This window comes from Ranitomeya imitator, chromosome 6, assembly GCF_032444005.1.
Source record: "Ranitomeya imitator isolate aRanImi1 chromosome 6, aRanImi1.pri, whole genome shotgun sequence".
NCBI classification, from domain to species: domain Eukaryota; kingdom Metazoa; phylum Chordata; class Amphibia; order Anura; family Dendrobatidae; genus Ranitomeya; species Ranitomeya imitator.
This window is the reverse complement of record NC_091287.1, coordinates 245,881,848-245,901,102: the sequence shown is the minus strand read 5'-3', so window position 1 is coordinate 245,901,102 and position 19,255 is coordinate 245,881,848. Positions and strand designations below refer to the sequence as shown.

The window sequence follows — 19,255 nt, the reverse complement described above, 5'->3', positions numbered from 1 at the left end:
CAACAGGACAGACAAAGTACACCTGCGCCAGAACCGCAGCATGAAGACAAAAAGAGGACATCATCACAAGAAGATGGGAGGCGCGGGACCGGACCGCAGCAGGAATGCCCCTGGGTGAGTATAATCTAACCTCTTTTTCTCATCTTTCAGGATACATCAGGGCTTATCTATAGCATTACAGAATGCTGTAGATAAGCCCCTGATGCCGGTGGGCTTAGCTCATCTTTGATTTTGGGGGTGACAGGTTCCCTTTAAGTTGAGGGTGCCAACAATTTTGTTCAGCCCATTTTGGGGGTTTTATGTGAAATTATGTCCAATTTGCCTTATTTTTCTCAAATACACACAAAGAAAATAAGCATGTGTATAACAAAACGTGTAACTGCAATAATTTTCTGGGAGAAATACTTCCTTTTCTGGAACAATTTCAAGTGTGCCAACACTTTTGGCCATGACTGTATTCACCACAGCTCATGAATAAAATCACGTGTCACCTTCCTTTGTCCAGCCATCGTTCCTTGCCAGCTCCACCCATTTTGGCAAAGCTAGCTAAAAGTGGAGTAAAAACGACAAAAGTGATAAGAAGTTTGTGGCTAGATTTTCTGTCTCAATCACTTTGATGAATTCTGGCCTTAGAGTAGAAAAACATGCAGTTAGATAATGAGGTAAAGAGGGGCAAATCAGGAAAGGCACAAGTAGAGGTATGAGGTTGTTGGTAGGAAAGAGGGCTGATTCTATTTGTACACAGTGTTGAGAGGTAACGCCATTGCACCATTCCCTGTGATGGTAATCTGTGCAGCTACAGGATGTAGTAATCAGATACAGTTATCAAAGTATTGCACAATGTATCATAAATTTGGTGCATCTTAAAATATGTCACTTCTGTCGGAAATGACTTTTTAAGCAACATCCCTATAGTAGCAAATTTTTTATTTTTTGCTCAACAGCTGACCATGACTAAATTTTAAAAGTGGTGAGAACAGCATAAGGGTATGTGCGCATGTTAAGTATTTGCTGCAAATATTTCGGCATTAAAAACATGTCTCTTGGAAGAAGCACACTGCATAAAAACGGGCATTTTTCATGCAATTTTATGTTTATTTATATGTTTTTCCCAATTTCTTATAATGGGTGAAAAATGCTGTAAAAACACAGAGATCTGACGTGCTGCAGACTTGAAACAGCTTCAAGTATGCAAGCAAAAATTAAGCAACTTCAGAAAGCTGATTCACTATCGTGGGACAGTAAAAAGCTGCGTTTGTCGTGGGAAAAAGCAGCAAAACGCGACATGTGCAGACACCTCCGAATTGTTACAGTCACTCTTTTTTTAAAGCAAAAATGGCATGCCAAAAAACGTGCAATATTTAGAAAACAAAAAAACTGCTGAATAAGCTTGGATAAATTCTCCCTTTACTGACAGCTGATTGCTAAGGGTACCATCACACACTGCCATTTCGATCGCTACGACGGTACGATTCGTGACGTTCCAGCGATATCGTTACGATATTGCTGTGCCTGACACGCAGCAGCGATCAGGGATCCTGCTGAGAATCGTACGTCGTAGCAGATCGTTTAGAACTTTCTTTCGTCGCTGGATCTCCCGCTGGCATCGCTAGATCGGTGTGTGTGACACCGATCTAGCGATGCGATCTAGCGATGCGTTCGCTTGTAACCAGGGTAAACATCGGGTTACTAAGCACAGGGCCGCGCTTAGTAACCCGATGTTTACCCTGGTTACCAGCGTAAATGTAAAAAAAAACAAGCAGCACATACTTACATTCTGGTGTCCGTCAGGTCCCTTGCCGTCTGCTTCCCGCACTGTGACTGCCGGCCGTAAAGTGAAAGCAGAGCACAGCGGTGACGTCACCGCTGTGCTGTGCTTTCACTTTCACTTTACGGCCGGCAGTCAGTGAGTGCGGGAAGCAGACGGCAAGGAACCTGACGGACACCGGAATGTAAGTATGTGCTGTTTGTTTTTTTTTACGCTGGTAACCAGGGTAAACATCGGGTTACTAAGCGCGGTCCTGCGCTTAGTAACCCGATGTTTACCCTGGTTACCCGGGTACCTCGGCATCGTTGGTCGCTGGAGAGCTGTCTGTGTGACAGCTCCCCAGCGACCACACTACGATTTACCTACGATCACGGCCAGGTCATATCGCTGGTCGTGATCGTAGGTAAATCGTATAGTGTGACGGTACCCTAAGGTTCCCTGCAGGGAGACAACTTGTGATTAACTTATTATCAAGTGGCACTTCTTCTCTTCCAAAGTGGACAATCTCTTTAGTGTTAGCTACATCCAGTCCAGTATTCAGTGCTGTTCATGTCCTGTAGGTGATGAAAGGAGCCGAACCTTCTCCATAAAGAGCAGCATGTGGGTGTAACATACAGATGGGTAGCAGCTCTAGATACCAGGATTGGAGGCAACTTGGATCTAAGCAATTTACCCCTTTAGGCACTGCAGTCACTATTGGCCGCAACATTTACGAACTATGGTAGAGATAGGGGTTGCTTCTATAACCCCTTCAGTCCTCAGTGATCAAGACATGAGGTCTTATAGCTATTACTTTCTTGGCAGATCCCACTGAATGATACCAACAAGACCTCATGTCTGTAGTCATATAAAGTATACGGGTTCTTATCATTGTCGTGCCTGCAGGTAAATGTATTATGTAACCCCTTTTGATTTTGCTTCATATAGCTTATCATATACTTGAAATCCAAAATAAAACAGAAATGTACCTGCAGCTATAAAGTCCGATGGACTTTGTAGGTTTTCCAGAAGATTGCTGCTGTCCACCTTTTTAAGTTCAATTTTTCCATCAAGATTATTTTTTGCTGATGACAGTGTTGCAACAAACTTGTCCAAAGAGTCTAAGAATTCTTGAATCTGGGAGTTTTGGAGTCCATCCTTCACAGCCCCCCAGTTCTAAAAAATTTTTTATAAGAAATGAGAGACATTTAAAAGAAGAACAAAATGACACAAAGTTATGTGCATAGCACCTATAGGCTTATATGTATGTAACCTGATCTTGTGAAGCGTTCCGAAACATGACAACCACAGGAACGACATTTCAGTCTCGGATAGACAGTCAAGAAACTCAGAACTCCCTCTACTTCAAAGTGAAGAGGATCCATTTCGGTGTAATTACTTCTTATATTTTAAAACTACCAGTAAGAGTATGGAAGGGATGTGTAGCTCTTTCCTTTATGCGGAGTTGCTAATGTTGGGAGTTGGAATCATACTGTATACAAATCTTTATGAAAAACCGCTGTTTTTTAAGTCTTACCAAGCCAAATCTATACACAATTTAGCCTGATCTGCTATGTTGGCAAAGCGAATTAAAGTGGAGCATGCAGATCATTGATAAAATGTGTTATACAGTGCCTTGCGAAAGCATTTGTCCCTATATAACTTTGCAACCTTTTCCCACATATCATGCTTCAAACATATAGATACCAAATGTAAATTTTTGGTGAAGAATCAACAACAAGTGGAACACAATTGTGAAGTTGAACGAAATTTATTGGTTATTTTAAAATTTTGTGGAAATTCAAAAACTGAAAAGTGGTGAATGCAATATTATTTGGCCCCTTTAACTTAATACTTTGTTGCACCACCTTTTGCTGCGATTACAGCTGCAAGTCACTTGGGGTATGTCTCTATCAGTTTTGTACATCGGGAGACTGAAATTCTTGCCCATTCTTCCTTGGCAAACAGCTCGAGCTCAGTGAGGTTTGATGGAGATCGTTTGTGAACAGCAGTTTTCAGCTCTTTCCACAGATTCTCGATTGGATTGAGGTCTGGACTTTGACTTGGCCGTTCTAACACCTGGATACGTTTATTTGTGAACCATTCCACTGCAGATTTTGCTTTATGTTTGGGATCATTGTCTTGTTGGAAGACAAATCTCTGTCCCAGTCTCAAGTCTTTTGTAGACTCCATCAGGTTTTCTTCAAGAATAATCCTGTATTTGGCTCCATCCATCTTCCCATCAATTTAACCATCTTCCCTGTCCCTGCTGAAGAAAAGCAGGCCCAAACCATGATGCTGCCACCACCATGTTTGACAGTGGGGATGGTATGTTCAGGGTGATAAGCTGTGTTGCCTTTACACCAAACATATAGTTTGGCATTGTTGCCAAAAGGTTCGATTTTGGTTTCATCTGACCAGAGCACCTTCTTCCACATGTTTGGTGTGTCTCCCAGGTGGCTCGTTGCAAACTTTAAACAACACTTTTTATGGATATCTTTGAGAAATGGCTTTCTTCTTGCCACTCTTCCATAAAGGCCAGATTTGTGCAGTGTACGACTGACTGTTGCCCTATGGACAGACTATCCCACCTCAGCTGTAGATCTCTGCAGTTCATCCAGAGTGATCATGGGCCTCTTGGCTGCACCTCTGATCAGTCTTCTCCTTGTTTGAGATGAAAGTTTAGAGGGATGGCTGGGTCTTGGTAGATTTGGAGTGGTAGGATACTCCTTCCATTTCAATATGATCGCTTGCACAGTGTTCCTTGGGATGTTTAAAGCCGGATTTGGATACCAAATGATTTCCAAAACTTTAAACTTCTCCACAACAGTATCAAGGACCTGCCTGTTGTGCTCCTTGGTCTTCATGATGCTCTCTGTGCCTCAAACAGAACCCTGAGACTGTCTATCACAGAGCAGGTGCATTTATATGGAGACTTGATTACACAAAAGGTGGATTATATTTATCATCATTCGGCATTTAGGACAACATTGGATCATTCAGAGATCCACAATGAACTTCTGGAGTGAGTTTGCTGCACTAAAAGTAAAGGGGTCAAATAATATTGCACGCCCCACTTTTCAGTTTTTGAATTTCCACAAAATTTTAAAATAACCAATAAATTTCATTCAACTTCACAATTGTGTTACACTTGTTGTTAATTCTTCACCAAAAATTTACATTTAGTATCTTTATGTTTGAAGCATGATATGTGGGAAAAGGTTGAAAAGTTCCAGGGGGCCGAATACTTTCGCAAGGTACTGTATATTTGCAAATTGGTGCCAGATCTTCACTGTGTGGTAACAAGGGGTTAACTATAGGACCAACTGAAGTGGAGTGTAGCAATCAAATAGTCTCTTCAGAGAGGAAGAGGACAGAAACACTAGTGCCACCTATGGTAGGTAGCAATACTAACAGTCAATATTGACCCTTCTAAAGGATTTTGCCACATGACTTATTATAAGAAGGCAAACCAGAAAGTTAATTTGCAGAAACGTGTTTGGGGGTGGTTGCCTTTCATCAGTGCAAAGCAAGAGTACTGGATTATTTGGGTGAGAGGTTTCTGACTGAGGTTCTAATGGGCAAAGTTTCTACTTGAGTGAGCCAAGTCAGCATGAGGAGACTTATAGGCCATTCAATGCTCCTCAGGGAATTTATTTATGCAAATATCCTCTTCAGCAAGGAAGATGACAGGAACTCTAGTGCAATCTATTGCAGGTAGCAATCCTAAAAATCAATATCGATCCTTTAATGAGTCTTGGCACAGGACTTATGAAACCAAACCAGACAATTCATTTGCATGAAACTCTAAAGACATATTAATAAGGAATTTAGATTGTGATCCCCTATGGGGACAATGATGATAATGTATGTAAAGCGCTGTGGAATTAATGGCGCTATATAAATGAGTAAAATAAACATTGATCTATTGATCTATTGAAACTTCTGGCATCTGCCCAGATAGTGTGTGACAGATATCAATGTATGAGGAAAAGATAATAGTGCCATACAGTCTTTTCAGAGTTATTGGAGGCACTGAAGTACTTTTCATTTGCGGTGAATTGATTCATTACAAATTGAATTTTCTGGGAAAATTCTGAGAAGCTGACGAATTTGAATTTCTAAAGTTTTACTCTTCTCTAATAACTACAATAAGGTAGACATTGAAACAGTATCATCAGAAGAGAAAACATATTAGAATCAATATGTCTGTAGCCCTATGGCTCAAATAAGGGGGTCTATAGTATAAGCTCTGGCTCTACTTTAATGTAAATGTTGTTTTTTGCTTTCGTGGGTTAATGTCAGTTTTCCTTGCTGCAAGCTGCCGAGTTGCTAGGTGAGCTGATGTGAATGGTGACCACTCCCACCATCTTTTAAATAGTCTCATGATGCATCAGCTGACTGTTGGTGATAGAGTTAGGGTATGTGCACACGTTGCGGATTTTGCTGCGGATCCGCAGCGTTTCCGCACCTGCGGATCCGCAGTTTCCCATGAGTTTACAGTACAATATAAACCTATGGGAAACGAAATCCGCAGTGCATATGCTGCGGAAAAAAACGCGCGGAAACGCAGCTCTCTGGTGTCAGTGCTGAATCTGCTACTTCTGTGGAGTTCGGGGTCCTGTTTTCTTGTCCTCTGCGGTGTGGAGCTTGGCGGCGGTGCCTGGAGCTAAGTTACTTGTGTATTTTCCCATATCTGTCTCAAGCTTGTCAAAATCCCCTGTGTTTGTACTATCTGTAGGCTACCGTCCTTGCTGGCCTTTGCACTAGCCAGAGTTAAGTGAGGTGACAGATAGGGACAGGTTCATGATGATGGCGGGGGAAGGACCCACATAGAGCATTAGTGGAGCTCAGGGATAGGCACAGGATGAGTTAGGAGGTGCTCACATCCCTCATTCCTGTAACAACTCTGCTGGTATCACGGCATGGCATCTCATCTCTCACACTATCTTACCCACTGCTCCAGGTCATGATGCGGTTTCTATTTCTTGACAGCTCCATATTCTGTGCCTCTGCCCTCTGCATGCTTCCTGGCTGTGTGTATAGGGGGGCGGCGCCTGAACTCTCTGGTTCTTATAGAAATCAGGTGCACCTGTCTAATCTGTTACTGACCAATTACCAAGAGGCCTCCAGTATTTAGTGCAGCTCCACCCAGTGGACTGGGCCTGTGCAATGTGTTAGCTCAGTTTGTGTCTTGCTTCTGAGTTTGCCAGGCCTTGCTCTGTGTTACTCCCTCTCTAGTGGTCTTTCGCTGTGTTCTTGCCTTGATCTTGTTGTCCGCCCTCCAGGAGGCAGAATATCCTGGTCCCTGTGTCTTTGTCTTTGTGTCTTGTTCCATTGCCTTGTCTGTATTTTGTCCTACCTGTCTCCTTGTCTGTGGCTGCCTTCCCTGTTGTGTCTTTCCTTGTGTTCTCAGTCTGCTTATTCTCCGCACTCTTGCGGCTCTGCCTGCTCTGTACCTTTGTGGCTTTACCTCTGCTCTGCACTCCTGCGGTTCTGCCCCGTTCTACTCTGCTTAGCTTCTGCTGCTGCAGTATTCTCTTGCTGCAGCTTCTCTCCGCATTCCTTGCGGTTCTGCTCTGCTTTGCTGCTGCAGCAATCTCTTGCTGCAGCTCCTCTCCGCATTCCTTGCGGTTCTGCTCTGCTTAGCTTTTGTTGCTACACTATCTCTTGCTGCTGTTCCACTCCTATCTGCAGCCTTGAACTTCTCTTCCTGTGTGAACAGGTCCCAACCTGTTCCTTCATTCTCCTTTCCTTCTGGCTTGTTTCCGTACCTGCATCTCCTGTGTGAACAGGTCCCAACCTGTTCCTTCATACTTCATTCCTTTCTGCTTGTTTTCTTACCTGCACCTCCAGTGTGAACAAGTCCCTACCTGTTTCTTCATACTACATATCCATACCTGCACCTCCTGTGTGAACAGGTCCCTACCTGTTCCTTCATACACCACACCAACCAGTCCTGTGCTCCTGCCATCCCTGCCAGTCCTGTGTTCCTGCCAGCTCTGTGTTCTCTGCCGTGCCTGCCAGCCCTGTGTTCTCTGCCATGTGGCTGCCAGCCCTGTGTCTGAGCTGTGCCAGCCTACTCATCTGAGTTTCAACCGTACTCTTCTGCCAGTCCTGCCTGATGCCCGCACCTGTCCTAGCGTTCCTGTTCTCCAAGTGGGATCAGCAGCCACAGCCAGACACCACCCTGGAATAGCACCTGGCAGCTGCCTGCTGCACAAGTCTGACCTCACCATCAGAGGCTCCAGTGAAAACCCAGGCAGCTGTCATAGTCACGCCCCTTCCAGTGAAGTCTGGTTAGTGGCTCAGTGGGGCCACAAACCCCCCGAGCTCACGCCCACCAGTCAGGGCATGAGCGTGACAATTCCCTACCCATTAGGGCCTTCCTTCCCCTTTTCCCATCCCGTTGTTGGTGGTCGTTGCGCTGTCTGCTGGACTGACCCTTGTGGCCGTGACATGGACACTTCCATAATGGAATTAACTACTGAAAACATTGAGTCAATAGTCCACCAATAAAATATAACAAGTTTTTTTTTTTATTATATCAAAAAGAAGGCATACACATGTATATATACATTTAAAGACAAAATCAATAGGAAAAACAATAATAACAGTACTAAGTGGAGGACTACATATGTACAGGTAAAAACTGCATCTAACAAAAAATACACAATCATCCCTATGACTAAGTTAACATTAGCATCTCTGTGTGCAGCGTATCATCTGCATGCACAAACGCAAGTCAAAACGCATGCAGACGCTGCGTTTTTACTTTGCATCATCTTGCGCATGACGCCAAAAATAAAATGCTGTGTGTGCATGCGTTTAAATGCGCTTGGCATGCGTTTGTGCTGTTTATGCGCATGGTGGAGGTGGTGAAATCATTTCCTGGGCATGCGCATTATGAAGTACGCATTCGTATGCATGTCCTTGCGTACCAATGCGTTCCCATAGACAGTAATACGTTGTTTTGGCGCACTCATCTGCATCCGCAAGCCTGCGCATATTTGACACCTCAAAAAATGCAACATGTTGCTTTTGCCGCAAACTGCGAAACGACGCATGTGTACGCAAACGCATGATTCAAACGCATGTCACTGCATACACAATGTTAAATATATGTATGCAAGATGCATGCGGATCGGTATGCAGGTATACGCTGCGTACACATTCGCTAATGTGAACCAGGCCTAACCCATATTTTCCCATGTGGAATACCTCCCCAGCAGCCCCTATGCATATGCAGTTGTGCACTAAGCACTGTTATTATTTGTCAATAGTGGCATGTACTTATGACTGTCATATACAGACTGTTACCTGTTAAATCAGTATACCTGCATTCAGCCTCTACTAGTATAGGCTTTTATTGTCTAAGCACTAGCACTTTATAGTACTCTGTTTTATTTCATACTCTTCCTGCCCCAACACTCAATTGTGGACTACAGGCTACTAATATAATGCAATCAAACTAGGAGCTTATGACAAAAACATCAATAATTTTATTATATTGAAAAAAGGTATTGTAAAATGACACAAATGACAAGACACAAACAAGGATAACAGTAACCACATACTATGTACCCTGGTGTCCCTTAATCAATAATCGAGTATAGCACAATATGAATACTATAGCCTACCACCCTAATAGTCAGGGATGCAGGGCACACATATGGTAACGCTAGTCTGGAGTGTCTGGAAGACTATCCCACAAATATAAATGATCCAGGAACGAAAGGAGAGGTTTGTGGATGGTTTCCACGCTTGCTGATCAATGATGAGACGTATATCTTTCGTATGACAATCTGGGATATATGTCTCATCAATTGATCAGCAAGCGTGGAAATCATCCACAAACCTCTCCTTTCTTTCCTGGATATCTTTTGGTCACTTAATGACTTGTGGATCAGCTGCAGCTGATGTGCTTCATTACATGCTTTATAGATACTCATAAAAGGTGAGTGTAAATTTGATTTTATCACCTGCCGTACTCCTCGGATAAGACCCTATGTTGCGCTGATCTCTCCTACAGCTCTGCGATTACAAATACAAATTATCATGATCACCCAATTGCTAAAACATTGTAACCAAAGTGCTTGTGCATAGCTGCATAATTTAAATTTTGCATCCTACCCATAGTAGTGGGAAAAGCATCTGTTTATGACAAGTGAGTCTCCACTGCACCCAGAGTTTCTCGCATCACACTCGCAAGTGTGACCCCGGCCTCAGACTGAATATCACTTGTAATTAAAAGTTTAGAAAATGGCAAATTTGTCATTAAAACTAACACAAAATATGCAGTTCTTGAACTGTGTCATCCGACAGACCAATACATTATCTTACCTCCTGACATTTAAGTGCTGGCACCAAAACCTGAGCAAGTAAAATTTCCAGGCCTTGGAGTATGTTGCCATTTGTACACTCAAACATACTGAAGTTCACCTCCTGAAATATAAGTGATAGATGTTATAGTTCTGACTTTTATATCATAGTCGTCACTGTATCATATTTATTCAGAAATGCCAAATATTCAGTTATTATTTCTGAATGTTAATGTGAGTTACTTTGCACCTAGTAGCAGATATGGGTCCTTGTAGATTGCACGAGGAGCCATGTGTCTTCTTGATCAACACTATAAGTCATAGCATAAAATCTCACCTGGATAATATTGGCTGTAGTGATTGCTTTATCTGTTGTGCGCAAAAAGAAGAGGCACGTCCCGGTTAACCCCTGAAATTAAAGACAATTACCTTTTATATTTGCATCCTATTTCCCTTATGTTTCGGAATGAAAACATTGCAGAACATTGTATCAGTTAAAGAAGGGTCACAAGACGCTCGGCGTTACATTACCATAGAATACAGCCGAGTGCTATGTGAGTGTGATGCCCCAGGGTCCTGGTCGTCACAGTGGCACTGCTCTCCTCATGGGTAGAGTGATCTCACGCTTGGAGGTGATGAAGGATATTTTTCACCAGGTAATCACATACACACAACACGTTCATACTCCAGGCCAAAAGGGGGAGCTCTAAACCTGGTTTAGGGTGAACTCCCCTATAAATACATTCTGGTCTGGAGGGAAAGGGTGAGTTAGTGAGCAGACTGTCAGAGGACAGGAAAGAGGGCAGACATAGAATGTCAGAAGTTCTGAAGGGGCCATGTAGTCTGAGGTACTACAGCTCCTGGAGAAAAGAGAACTAAGGCTACGTTCAGATTTGCGTTGTTGTGTACTGCGTCGGCGACGCAACGCACAACGCACGCAAAAACGCATGCAAAATGCTGCGTTTTGTGACACATGCGTTCATTTTTATAGCGCAAAAAAAATGCAACTTGCTGCATCCTCTGCGCCCTGACGCTTGCGCCCAAAAAACGCATGCGTCACAAAACGCAACACAACGCATGTCCATGCGCCCCCCATGTTAAATATAGGGGCGCATGGGTCACCGCGGTTGTGCCCGACGCACTGCAAATGTGAACGTAGCCTTAGAAAGAACGAACAACTTGTGGAAAGTGTGCAGGAGAGAAAAGGCACAGGAGATAGATACCAGTGATACTTATAGGGCCCAGGTCGTAATAGAGACCCTATAAAAAGGCCTGCTTCACCTGTCATACGGGTTGTGTCCTAACCTTTATGGGGGACAGAGAGGAACTGTGAGGACCTTATAAGAAGCCATAGGCAGTAAGGGACTACAACACCACCGCGCTTTGAGGAAGGCTTTCATCTCCACCTGGTGAAGGAGACTCTGGATTTGCTTCCAAGCCAGCCGGACCCTGCCTGTCCTGTGATCTGGTACCCTGGACTGCGATTGCCTGAAGCTTCAGTAAACCAGGTAAAGAGACTGCAAACCTGTGTCGTCATTCTTTACTGCATTTCTCACCCCAGAGGACCCCTTTAAGCAGCATCGGTCCCTACTGACCGAATACCATAGGTGGCGTCACGTTCATAAACTTTAATCAATATTCCTTTTACATGGGCGCCCAGGGCCACGGACTGGGTCGCCGCCATGATGCATCCCCTTAAGTACTGGACCCGGTACCGAGTGCCCCACAGCCCAGGCAGGCGTTCCATGAGAAAACACTCGGACCAGTGTTAAACGGTGATGTGAGCTGCCCATAGATTATTTTCTCAGGCGTATTTGATGTGCGTGTAAAATTGCAGCATGCTGCGATTGTACTGGTATATCATCCGAGACTCGGCAATGCAAGCCTAAAAGTGCGACAAAAAAAAAAAAAAAATCGCACAGGGCTAGGACCATGTGAGTGCTGTCCAATTTTTACACACAGATTTCCTTTGTAAAGTCGGCAATTCATGTGCCGCATACAGTAAAATCACAGTGACAGGTTAGAATAGAATCGATAGAATAGATATATACACATAGAATACATAGATATATAGATGTCAGTGGCACACACATATATATGTTCATATATAACATAGATAGAAGAAAAGCCGGCAATTCATCTGCCATGTACTGTAAAATCACAGCAGGAGCCGACAGGATAGAAGAGATGGATTACATACAGTAAATACATATAGAATAGATACATATACAGATGTCTGTGACAAATACAATTATTACAGTGTGTGTGCAGCTTACTTTACATGTATTTAATTAATAAAAGATTATTTTTTTCTGAAAAAAATTGGGGCCGGGGGCCGATGTTTATAGCCTGGGAAGGGGGTAATACCCATGGAGCTTCCCAGGCTATTAATAACAGCTCACATTTAACCTTTACTGGCTATTAAAATGGAGGACCCTTTAAAAAATGATGTAGGGTCCACCTATAATTGATAACCAGCAAAGGCTATGCAAACTCATTATATAGAGCCCCTAAGTGCCACAAGCAGAATCCCCCCTCCCCTCCCCCCCCCCCCCTTCAAGTGACTACATTTTGGAAATTACACTGCTCTGGGAATTTATATCCAGTAGTATTGACAATTTTGACTGCATGGGTGTTTTCCAGAAACAAGCAGCAATGGATGTTGCTGAGTGAAACTTGCAAATCTGCCACTGCAATGCCAATAGGTTGTAGTGTCCAGTATATTGTAGTGTCCAGTACATTGCAGTGTCAATACATTGTAGTACCCATGCATTGTGTCCAGCTTGTGCTTCTGGAGGCGTGGACCCTATAAGTTAGGCGGGCTCTTATCGCTACAGAACTGCCAGACGTGAATGCTAACTGAGGCTTTAGCCACACTGTGGAGCTCACAAGGGGGAGGGGGGCATTAGTATTTGGGAGTGCAGAATTCACTGGGTTTCTTTTGAGGGGTGAGGAGCCATTTTGCTTTTCAAGAGCCTTGGTGTTACCAGTAAGGTAGAAGCCCCTTTAGTTCCATTGACCTGAGTGGGGACTTGCTTTTCTTTTTGTGGATTGAGTTGAAGCTTTAATTGGGAACATTTTACATAATATTTTGGATAACATTTATCCTGCACTCTACGCTGAACATTTACATCAGGGTTTCCATCAAAATCTCCAAATGATGAGATTCAGATTAAACCCCTTATGGGTCCATTCACTATAATGAAGCAGCAGAGTTACTCTAACCCCCCTCTGGCGTCACCGATGTCCATTTCACATTTCACAGGTGCACAAAACTGTGGTCGACCACGCTTTAAAAAAACAGACACCACTGAATCATAGACCAGACAGGGTCCACAGTGCCTCCATATACCCCATTATAGGGAATCTTCTACTGGACGTTCTGTCTGAATCCCATATTTCTGGGATTTACACGGCAACCCAGATGTAAGCACTCAGCGTAGAGCACAGGATAAATGTGAGCCGAGCATTAGGCCAGGATCACACATACGCGAGATACGGCCGAGTCTCACAGGTGAAAACCCAGCTCTGGCGCCGGCACTCCCGAGCGGAGTGTGCAGCTCCATGTATTGCTGTGCGGCTGCACGCTCCGCTCTGGAGTGCCGGTGCCAGAACTGGGTTTTCACCTGCGAGACTCGGCCGTATCTCGCATATGTGTGATCCTGGCCTTACTGTGATCTTTGGGAGGCAGAATGAACAAATCAACAGTAGCTGAAGAATTGGCTTTATTTCTTTTTTAAACCGTTCCATGTGTGGTATAAGTGAGTAGATGACTTTATTCTTCAGGTTGATGTGATTACAGCGATACCAGATTTATATTGTTTTTATGTTTGGCTGTTATCATACACTAAAAGACTTTTTTTTTTTTTTTTACAAAAAACATGTTTTTACATTGCCATATCTTGAGAGCTATAATTTTTCTATATTTCTGAGTCACATGAGGGCTTTTTTTTGGTGGGACAAGTTGACATTTGAATTGGTACCATTTTCAGGCACATAACATTTTTTAATCACTTTTTGTTCCAATTTTTGGGAGACGGAATGAACAAAATCCTGCCATTCGGGGATTGCTTTTTGAATTATTTTTTTATGCCGTTTTCCTTGTGGTAGAAATGATATTCTTTGGGTCAGTGCGATTTTTAGAAAAAAATAATTGTTTTTGAATTGCTATGTTCTGAGAGCTATAAAAATGTTATTTCTCTGCTATTGCAGTTGTATCATGGTTTATTTTTTTCTGGACAAGATGACGTTTTCAGTTATACTATTTTTATTAATTTTTTTACTTTTTGATTGTATATTATTAGACATTTTGTTTGGCAGCATGATGAAAAAGCATTGCTTTTTGCAGGTGTTTACTGAAGGGTTTAGCTAGTGTGACAGTTTTATAATTTGGGTCGTTACGGATGAGGCGATAGCAAATATGAAACTTTTTGTTTATTTTTGTTTTTATGTAAACATATGTTCACTTTTTTTGGCTTTTTTTTCATATTTTTACATTTGTTTTACTTTTTTTTACATAGTCCCTCTATGGGACTTTAACTTTCATTACTCTGATTGCTGGTATAATGTATTGCAATGCACTAGCATTGCAATACATTATACCTGTTAGGGTATGTTTCCACGTTCAGGAAACGCTGCGTTTTTGACGCTGCGTAGAGCCGCAGCATCAAAAATGCAGCGTCCAGATGTTACAGCATATTGGAGGGGATTTCATGAAATCCCGTCTCCACTATGCATTAAAAGACGCATGCGGCATACCCGCGAAAACGCACATGCGGTGCGTCTTTTAAGAACGCAGCATGTCCTTACATTGCAGAAACAACGCAAGGACAACGCAGGTGACCTGCCAGTGACCTCTGGTGCAGATTTGGTCAGGATTTTACCTGCATAAAATCCTGACCAAAACCTGATGCAATCCTGAACGTGGATACATACCCTAAGTGTTACGCTGTCAGAAGTGGAGCGCCCTACCAGGGCAGTGGGGTACTCGGCACCGGGTCCGGTCTCTCTTAAAGGGGATGTCACGGGGGCTACGACCCGGTCCGTGGCCCTGGGCGTCCAATAAAAGGGGTACAGACTTTAAAGAGGTATTGTAAATAAGTCTGTCGTGACACCACTGTGGTGTTCGGTCAGTAGTGGGACCGATGCTGCTTTAAAGGGGTCCTCTAAGGGGATGTTGTCGTAGCAATGATGGAAACGCTTCCCACAGGTGAAGCGGGGTCGCCAGAGGTCCTGAATTGTATGGCGATGATGGTGTAGGCCGGTAAAATGAGTAAAGGACACAAGTTGTAAGTCTTTTCCTGGTTTACTGTAGTTAGCAGGCCACAGTCCAGGGTACCAGGCATGGGTGATGGCATGGCCCGGCCGGCTCAGAGGCAATGGAAGATTCCCTTTTTCCAGTCAAGATCCGTGAGCCTTTCCAACTAGCGCTTGCTGTATATGAAGTCCCTGCTGCCTGAAGCTTTCTGCAAAATCCTCTATTCCCCCTGTCCTGAGACAGGTACCTGCATGACGGGCAGCTTGAGCCTTTTTATAGGGGCTCTATCATGCCCAGGGCTCCTCAGGTACTGCTGCATATCAGGTGTGGTGTGGGCCAATCCCATAAAGTTCTCAGCCCTCTGGTTCGGTCAAGTGTCCTACAGTTCCACTAAGGACTCGGGCTCCCGGTACCCGGTGTTGCGCTTCGGCTCTGAGGGTGCCCGGTCACAGTTCCCCTCTGAGCCCTGTTCCTCTCCTTTGCTTCTATCCTCTGAAGCTCCACCACACAACCCCTCAACTTATCTGTCCTTTTGGAGGCTGCAGCTCCCTCGTGGCTGCCAGACCTCTCTGTCTGCTCTCTCGGACTTCCTTCTCCTTCAGTGTCTCTATCGCCATGACCAAGTTTACATCATAGGTCGTGAAACCCTATCCAACCATGATGTAAACTTGCATCAACGGTCGCGAAGGGTTTAAGAGGAACTAAAATAGTCTGTATATAATGAAAAGGCAGGGAATGCAGCAGCCATTTTGTAGTGAATAGGGATAGTGAGAGAATGTAACAGTTCACATCTTAACCATAAAAATAGTAATAGAATGTCATAAAACACTGAAGAAACAGTACAAATAGTGTGTGACAGCAACAACAGTAAAGAAAATTACTGTGTGAGAAAACAACAATAGTGTCAAACTTTTTTCAGGGCTTTGAAATATTTTTGATTTGTGATGAACATGTTAATCAAATTTTCTGGGAAAATTCAGAGAATCTTGCGAATTTGAATTTCAACTACTAGTATGAGAAATATTACAAATAACTTTTACAAAAAATAATACAGCTAGTTGCAATAGTTGTTCATTAAGAATAAGTAGATATGGTGACTAATGTTAACTATGTGAAGAAATGGCTAAAAACAATTGGCCCAGTAAAATATTAACATATACTTCTGTTCTATTAGCCTGAGCTTCCATAACTCCCATTCATCTCTATGTGAGTTACAAAAACAGTATAACCCAGCACGTTCGGCTCTTTCGGTGATGCTCTCCACCTTTGGTGTAGACCGGTTTTCCCACAATTGGTAGAGATGAGAATACCAACTTCTGCACCATCTAATATAATATTTCCACCGTATTGATAAGAAGGACATGTACCTCACTGGAGCCCATGGTGATAAAAAGCTTCTTCTGTACGTTTGTATAAGAGACATTCAGATTTGCTCCTTCCGTCCACATCGGAATATTTGTCTTACCTGGCTATAAAACAGAATGAGGCGGATATGCTTATGATGCGAAATGTAAGGATAACTTAGTAATAAAGCATGACATTACATTAGTGAACATACCTGAGAAACTTCTTGGTAAAAGAAGATAAGCTTTTTTGATCCATTAGCAGCAAAAAAATCAGCTATCAAGCTGAACTGTAAAGAAGAAAACACATCTGAACACAGGGATATCATTTCGGTTAGCATAACAAATGAGTAGGAATTGATGAGGAGCGCCTGGGGGCGTCCAGTCTATGCCATAAATGGTGTTCCTAACATACGGATACTTTTAGGGGGGGGGATAAGTTTATCTTTGCCATATGTGCCAGGAAAGCTCCCATTGTACCCAACTGTGTCTTTAGGGCGGCATTCACCACAAGAAGGCCAATGAGTGAGTGGCCTCCATCTGAGTAATAGTCTCGCATAGTATACGTTCTTTTTAGCACTTGCGCCTATGGGTGACATACAGTATGGCACGGAGTGTGTCCATCTGAGCTATAAGTCAGGACATCAGGCATATTCCAAACCCAGAGTCAATAGACTGGGCAGTGCTGTCCAAACCGGGGGGCATAAGATCCATGCATGACACATTTTGCATTATATAGGTGAATATATGGGGTTCTGCATGAGTTTTGTTCTCTTATTTTTGGTGGGAGTTTTCTAAACGCATTTATGGCATAACAATTTGCGTAGTCTCTATGAAGTCTAAAGAAACCAGATAAACAGAGGTCTAAGTGTTTCTTAGTAGAAATGTGGACAGAGCCTTACATTTGTACATGATTTATACCCATAACTGCTGTTGTGTTTCCCGGGTATCTTCTACATCTTACAGATACATTCAGCTCTGAACCCTCCATAAGTTTTGGTAGTAAGCAAATGGATTTTCTAATTCCTACTTTATATTTTTTTTCTGCTCCTCTTTTGTCTTATTGTAACTTGTGGTTTTGTTACTGTTGGCCTTATATAAAGATAATAATTCTGAATTGTATTATGTGTATTGGATGTAACCTGTAAGACTACACACCGCCACCAGGTGTCAGTATTGGCCAAGAGTTTACCTTGTCATCATTAATGAGAAAGTCTTCCACTTCATTTTCCCCAATCCCCAATCCATCAGCCAGTTTGGAGACCAAATATTTATGTCTCGCATCCAACTGAGCTCTTCTCTCATCCTTTGTAACTTTTGCTAGCTTTGCCATTTCTTTCCTGGCTTCATTAGAAAGTACACTGTTCTTTTTCCCTGTTGGCTGTAAAATAAAAATGTAAAAAAAAAAATCATTTTTGTATACCTATTTTTTTTTTTTTTTTTATCTGTAGTTACTCTTTGTACAGTAGGTAAAAATATAAACGGCTACTTACTGGAATCGGTGCAGTTGGAGAGGACACGGTATTGGCGGATCCTGGTGCCAAGCTCATTCTCTTTCCTGCCCCTCGACGTCTCTGACCTTTGGTGTCTGCATCTGTCAATCACATAGAAAATGGATAAAATGCAGTAAATCAAAAAAGTATTGGACATGTGAGGCTAATAAATGTACTACAGTTTGAGGCTGCCGTCACACTATCAGTATTTGGTCAGTATTTTCCATCAGTATTTCTCAGCCAAAACCAGGAGTGGGTGATAAATGCAGAAGTGGTGCATATGTTTCTATTATACTTTTCCTCTATTTGTTCCACTCCTGGTTTTGGCTTACAAATACTGAGGTAAAATACTGACCAAATACTGATAGTGTGACGGCAGCCTAAAAGGTGTCTGCTTTAGATTTGCTGCACCTGAGACAACGGCGTCGCACAAATAAGGCAACGAGGTTTAGGCCACGGTCACACGTTCAGTATTCGGTCAGTATTTTACCTCAGTATTTGTAAAGAAAAATATGGAGAGGAACAATAAAGGAGACGTATAATAGAAGCACGTCACCACTCTGTATTTATCACCCACTCCTGGTTTTGGCTTACACATACTGAGGTAAAATACTGACCACATACGGATAGTGTGAACGTGGCCTGAGGAGGGGGTCTTTGTGTCTATAGGTAAAATCTCTTGTAATAATCACTTGTTAGATAATTATATACCCCCACCTGTACATAGCAATACTCATCTGATTATCACAGGGATTACTTGTTTTCTCTTAACTTAATCCGTGTTGCTGAGATTTTCGCATGTTTTTAGTTGTCATAGTAACAAGGAGGTTTATTTAGTTCAATAATGAACAACTGGATTAAAACTACAATTTACGCACTTTAATATTCAAGATTTAAGTCACGGAAGAAATTACCGATTAGCTTGTATACAAACCTTTCCATGTAACAATAGGAAATTACGTTCCTTGCTAATTCTGCAATCTAACAGATCGGTTTGCAAGAAACGTGTCATTATGAAATGTTCCTTGTGATTCCAGCTAATAGGTTTCTACCGTAGATTAGTAGTCGCCTTAATCCGCCATTTGTATTTTCTC

General features: G+C 42.7%; 1 protein-coding gene across 1 annotated transcript in view; it reads right to left on the bottom strand.

Annotated features, from left to right (window-relative positions):
• The window catches only part of LOC138642420 (dynein axonemal heavy chain 5-like), a 546,381-nt gene that overhangs the window by 512,836 nt on the left and 14,290 nt on the right, over nt 1–19,255 (bottom strand). The window contains exons 3-9 of the mRNA XM_069730567.1: nt 18,162–18,262; nt 17,861–18,049; nt 16,884–16,958; nt 16,693–16,794; nt 10,406–10,477; nt 10,091–10,192; nt 2,737–2,923 (exon numbers count right to left, since the gene is read on the bottom strand). Of these exons, the coding sequence (XP_069586668.1) occupies nt 2,737–2,923; nt 10,091–10,192; nt 10,406–10,477; nt 16,693–16,794; nt 16,884–16,958; nt 17,861–18,049; nt 18,162–18,262 (828 nt within the window). The remainder of the gene's footprint in view (nt 1–2,736; nt 2,924–10,090; nt 10,193–10,405; nt 10,478–16,692; nt 16,795–16,883; nt 16,959–17,860; nt 18,050–18,161; nt 18,263–19,255) is intronic.